General features: G+C 42.0%; 1 protein-coding gene across 1 annotated transcript in view; it reads left to right on the forward strand.

The window, feature by feature from the left end:
* Positions 1 to 5,435, forward strand: part of stk24a (serine/threonine kinase 24a (STE20 homolog, yeast)) — a 23,676-nt gene extending 18,241 nt beyond the window's left edge. The window contains exons 10-12 of the mRNA XM_063213350.1: positions 376 to 447; positions 964 to 1,100; positions 2,148 to 5,435. Coding sequence (XP_063069420.1) covers positions 376 to 447; positions 964 to 1,100; positions 2,148 to 2,187 — 249 coding nt within the window. The 3' untranslated portion in view covers positions 2,188 to 5,435. The remainder of the gene's footprint in view (positions 1 to 375; positions 448 to 963; positions 1,101 to 2,147) is intronic.
* Positions 5,436 to 5,735: the final 300 nt, after the last annotated feature.

Consider the following 5,735-nt stretch of genomic DNA (forward strand, 5'->3'; position numbering starts at 1 on the left):
GGGACTTAGCAATTGCCCCAGGTGTACGTGTAAATGAGCACCTGTGTCGTGAATAGATGGTGTTGCGTTGTCCCTGCAAAAAACTAGACAAATCCCCTGGTTTGCCAGACTAGTGGTGTGCGTGTGTGTGTGCGTGTGCATGCGCGTGTGTGCGCGTGTGTGTGCGTGCGCATGCGCATGTGTGTGCGCGCGCATGCTCATGTGTGTGCGCGCGTGCACGTGTGTATGCGTGTGTGCTATGGTTCTAATAGTGGACTATAATTGTGCAGCATGTTCACTGTCAAAAACATTAAGAAAATAGACCCTGGAATGATGACTTGAGTGTCCACGCTTGCATGACTCTCTGCTCCCCTGGTGTTTGTTTGGTTCCCCCAGGCTCTGGACAGCTCCAACAACCGGCCCATATCACAGAGTCTTGATTCAATAATCTCCCCGTTATTTGCTGAGGTAAGATTCATTTTCAAGTCATCACTAATCTGATTGTTCATCTGCCTCATTAACATCTGAACCATAAAGAGGTGAAATATTTTATACTTCTATACTTTATTTTATATTTTATACTTTACTCATTCAATGAGATTTGGGGTCATGTTTTGTCTACCCTTAAGGGTGCACTCTGTGTGCTGCTCATTGACACTGTGCTGCCTATTGCCAAATGTGATATTTTCATGACTATATTTACTAAGTAATAAACTAATATTTACTAGTGACCAAAGTACAGTAAGTTTTGCAGCTAAAAATGTCTCATACAAAATTCAAAATGGCGCACATGGAGAAGATCCCCTTCTTCATGTATGAAAAATGCTAAAATTTGAATTGGATGGTGGTGGTTGTTCTTGAAAAAGGTAACATTTGACAATGGGGCAGCATGAATTCTGGAAATAAACTACTAGAAGTATTACACAGTACACCTTTTAATAAAAATAAAACCTGAAATCGTTGTCCCCCTCCATATTGTCGCAGCTGAAGGAGGAGCGTCAGAGGAAGAACCGTAAGACGGAGGGTCTGGAGTCGCTGCAGAAGGCCATCGTGCTGGCGGAGAGCACCTGCCCTGGCATCGCGGACTCCCTGGTCACAGAGCTGGTGGAGAGGCTACGGAGGTGAGACAAACCTACTTGTAAAACCCTGCCCTACAAAGGCAAAGTGCAGTAACTATGTACGCCAACATTGAAACAGAAAAAGGCCTTCAAAGGCCTTTCAAAGGTATTGTAGTTACTGCAAATTTGATACGGCAATATCTCTAACATGGGATACAGTTGGACCATAAGGCTTCAAGCGAAATGTCAAAGGAGTGAAATTCCTGTAGCAAAGTGTGAACTGTTATTCACCGTGTTGGGGGGTTGGGGGCCTCAATCGGCTGGCTGCCTAGCCTGGTGACAAGATGACTCTGCTAGTGAGGATGAAGTTATGAATAGGGCTGGGCAATATGACGATATATATCGTTATCGTGATATAAAAGTGTATATCGTGACCTTTCTCCTATATCGTTTATATCGTGATAGTAATTTTATCAATTTTATACAATTGAATATCATTTAGTTGCATTTCATGTTGTCACAATACACACTATAAGTTCATGTAACTGTAAAAATAAGAATAAAAAGATCCATTTTAAAGAAAGGTTGTTTTGCGACATGAAAAAATAAAGAGCAAATAAAGAGAATAACTGAAAACGTATGTAATTGTGCTATGTTGTGATATATATCGTTATCGTGATATTAAGTAATCCATATCGTGATATAGTTTTTGTACATATCGCCCAGCCCTAGTTATGAAGGGTTATCAGCATTTGACTAGTTGACAGGTGCCAATGTCAAGCCCTAGAGAGAAACCTGCTGGATCACTGAAACTCAATCTCGACTGTTCTGCCTGTCCTCCAATGTCTCTTTTCCACTGCCAATTTTCTGGTAGACCTGCAGCTCGACACAGCGTGACTCGGCTGCCACATTTTGCTCTTCGATTGAGCTGTCTCGTGCCCAATTGAGAAGCAAAATGTGGTGGCCGAGTCGCGCTGGTGTCGAGCTGTAGGCCTACCAGAAAACCTGCAGTGGAAAAGAGGCTTTAGACTTGTGTTGCACCAGCTTGTGTGCTCCGATGGTGGTGTGTGTTGAATCCCTGGCCGACTCTTGTTTCTCTGTCTTCTGCAGGTTTTCGATACCCAGGGCCTCTGCTTCCTCATCCAGATGAGAACTCCTCTTCCTGCTGCTGTTGTCTCCACTAGTACGCTGTCTCCTGGACCATGTCTCGCTCTCTCTCGCTCTCTTTCAAGCACGTGCTCTCGCTTGTCGTTTCCACACATACACACACACACGTAGGGAGGGGAGTGAGCAGCACCTTATGGTCCATTGTTTCACAGCAAACCGTCAAAGCTTGCCGTTTGCTTTTTGTTGTGTTTTTGTTTTCCTGCGATGCCAGCTGCTAGTTAGAGGGGCTGTACTGGCTGGCAACCTCTCGCCTCTCGAATCGATCAACCTGCTGTACAGTAAGGCCCTCATGACGAGTGTCTTTACCTCTAAATCTGTTTGTTTCTGTGTGCGTGTGTGCGTGTGTGCGTGTGTGCGTGTGTGCGTGTGGACGTGTGTGCGTGTGGACGTGTGGACGTGTGGACGTGTGGACGTGTGGACGTGTGGACGTGTGGACGTGTGGACGTGTGGACGAGGGTTCAAGAGTTGGGGGAAGGGGATCAGTATTGTCCTGACCTTTTGCTTTTTATATTATAGGGAACCACAATAGCTGGCTCAACAAGTTCTATTGTCATAAACTCAGGTATTGTGCTTTGAGTGAACTGGTTGATTCTGAAGACTGAGTGCTTTGAGCTCTGGCTGTACAATTTTTTGTAAATAGGCTACTTTTTACAGTTGTAGAAAGGTGATTTAAAGGTACAGTACATTTAAGGAATCACTGTGTTGAAATGGCCAAAAGCTTCTGTAGATATAAATAGGTTCGTTATTTAAGTAGAATCATAAAACGGCCATAACTGCAATTGCCTTGTCTTTTTTAAGATATATTTTCATTTTAAACTCATTGCACGTCTTTCCTTCAAATTCCTCCCCCAAGATTTGTTCAGTACATTTCAAGCTGACCACTTCCCATTTCACGTGATTCGTTTCCAGTCGGTGGAACTGAGTCGCTTCAGTGCTCAATAGTTATGCTGTTTGTATTGTTTCTTTGGTCTTGCACATTCGCACCATTCCATGATCGGTGCAGCTTACGCCATATGAAAAAGTAAGGTTAATATACACAAGAAGGAAGAAATTCAGGAATCATAGTCCATAATCCAAGTCACTCTAAATTCACTTATGGATTTTTGTCATGGTCGAATAGTAATCATGGATGCATGCATTATAAATTTCTCTTCCACCTCAACATTGGGAGTGTGTAACCTAAACTCGGGAGTCTCTTGTTGTCGTCGTTGAGGTCAGCCTCGTGACAGCCTCATCCTCAGTGGACACACAGGTCTTCCTAAGATGCACAGGAACGCTAGTACAGTTATGGAGTCTACCAGCAGGTTTGAATTGCACTTAGAAAATCATTGCCTTATAGAAATGTTAGCCATAAAGATAGGAGCAAGGTCTTGTGTGTGTATGTGTGTGTGTGTCAGCATACACAACACAAGACACAAAGTACTCAACCCCAATTGCAGGTTATATCTAGTAATAGCATAGTAACATATACCGTAAATACCATAAATGAGGCACACCTGATTTACCCCAAATTATTGTAAGACACATGAAGATGATGAGATGGCAGGAGAGGAGGTCACAGTGTGTGTGTGTGTGTGTGTGCGCGCGCTCATGTTGATGTTGGAGAGCTATGTAAAGAGAGTATGTGTTATAGCATGCTGCAGGAGGAGAGCGGGGAGAGAGCTAGTCCTCATATCCAGAATAATATCTTGCCTTAGCATCTTGGCCAGCAGGTGGGATGCCACTTGAATCAACGTTAGCTTTGATGGATCTGAGCATCGCTCTGCTCTGCTCTCCTCTCCTCTGCTCTGCTCTGCTCTCCTCTGCTCTAGACCTGGCCTAGACCAGGGGCTTATACTAAGAAGTTGGTCCAGGGGTCAACCATCTTATAGAAGAACCCGGAGTCCTTAAAATGAGGACTCCAGGCTCATTTATTTAGCCAGGCCGCGCCCTCCAAATGACGCAACACCTTTGCCGTTGCAACTAGTCAGGTCAAGAGCGATGCAAGTACTTTCTGAGTTCCCGCAAATGCGGGAACTCCTTTCACTTTGTTGGGACGCAAACAACCATAAGCAAACCAAGGGAGGTGGGTCAACCATGCCGTTTGGGAAATGTTAATTGTTATGCTCTTGGTCAGACCAAGCCTCAAAGAGATTTTAAGGTCGATGATAATCAGGATACATTTATTAGACCTCTTAACTTAACCTGATTTGCTCCTGAACCAGCTTCTTGGTATAGGCCCTGGGCCCTCAGTCCATAGCCATCAACATATGTATCCAGCAATAAGAATGGTTGAAAGATAGGTGAGGCTTAAATGACTGCTGTTTTTATTAAATGGGGTTTTATTTGTAGTGTCATGCTACATTTTATTATTACTGTTATTAATTTGGTTAAAATATCCTCAATCTGGCGGTATCAAAATGATACATTTGGCTTGCTGTGTTAGCAGGGTATATTGAAACGGTTGTTTCCACTGAGTGCTATGTTTGTCCATAGCATTTGTGTCCTCCACTAGATGTTATCTTGGTATAAATGGGCTCGACATGTTGGACATATTAAGACTTGAAACTTTATCAAAGTAGACGTGAACGGAGGCTCCAGGGCCTCGTGTCAGTGATGTGCCAGGTATTTGGACACTTCTGTGCTTGGTTCAACTTTGTTATATCAGTCAAGGATTATCTTACCATTGGACTTTCCCTTTCTTTCCCCCTATGTTTTCTTTTTGACCTTTTTTATTATTTTGACAAAAAAACAAGTGCCATGTCTAAATTCCCTCCCTTGTGACCTAGAGTTCATTCAGTATTATTTGCACCTTTTGGGGGACTGTCTAGATCGTTTCATTTTGTTGCACTTTGTAAAATGTCTAAAGACCTGAGAAATGAGTGGTACTCAACATATTGTTTTTCTCATGTTTTAAATGATCAATACTGTATTTTTGTGAGTATAAAGAATGAGCAATTAATGATTCTGCTCATCAGGACATTGATAGGCTTATATTATTTGAAACGAGTCAAAATAAATCCAGTATTTTTGTAATTAAGAAGCAGTATTATACCGTGCAGTAATATAATCTGATATTTAAGGTGATGTGAATGGGACGCTCTTGATTTCCGTTCTCTGTAACCTGGCTGAGTGTTTATAGCCCGTATGTAAATAATGTAATGTTTGCGCTGATCTTTCCAACTCGTGGTGAAATCTGTCTCAGCTTTCAAGTGATTTAAGAAAAAATAAATAAAAATGCTAAATTGTTAATGGTTGGTGTTATTTCTTTTTATGTTTTTTTTTTAATTAACATACTGCATATTATACCATGAACATTTTAGTTTTAACAGAGCAGAGTAGAGTAACTTTATTGATCCCTGGGGGGAAATTAAGGTGTCAAGTAGCTTACATAAATAATATACACATGATGTCCACATGGACATTTTAAGACATGTTACACAAAAATAAAAAATAATGAATGTTGGGGGTGGGGGGTGGAGACGAATATGTATTTTGATTTAAAGCCTTTTCTGTAATTGTCTCCCATTTTTAAGACATGTAAAATGTAAT

The sequence above is a fragment of the Engraulis encrasicolus genome, chromosome 13 (genome assembly GCF_034702125.1).
Source record: "Engraulis encrasicolus isolate BLACKSEA-1 chromosome 13, IST_EnEncr_1.0, whole genome shotgun sequence".
Classification (NCBI taxonomy): domain Eukaryota; kingdom Metazoa; phylum Chordata; class Actinopteri; order Clupeiformes; family Engraulidae; genus Engraulis; species Engraulis encrasicolus.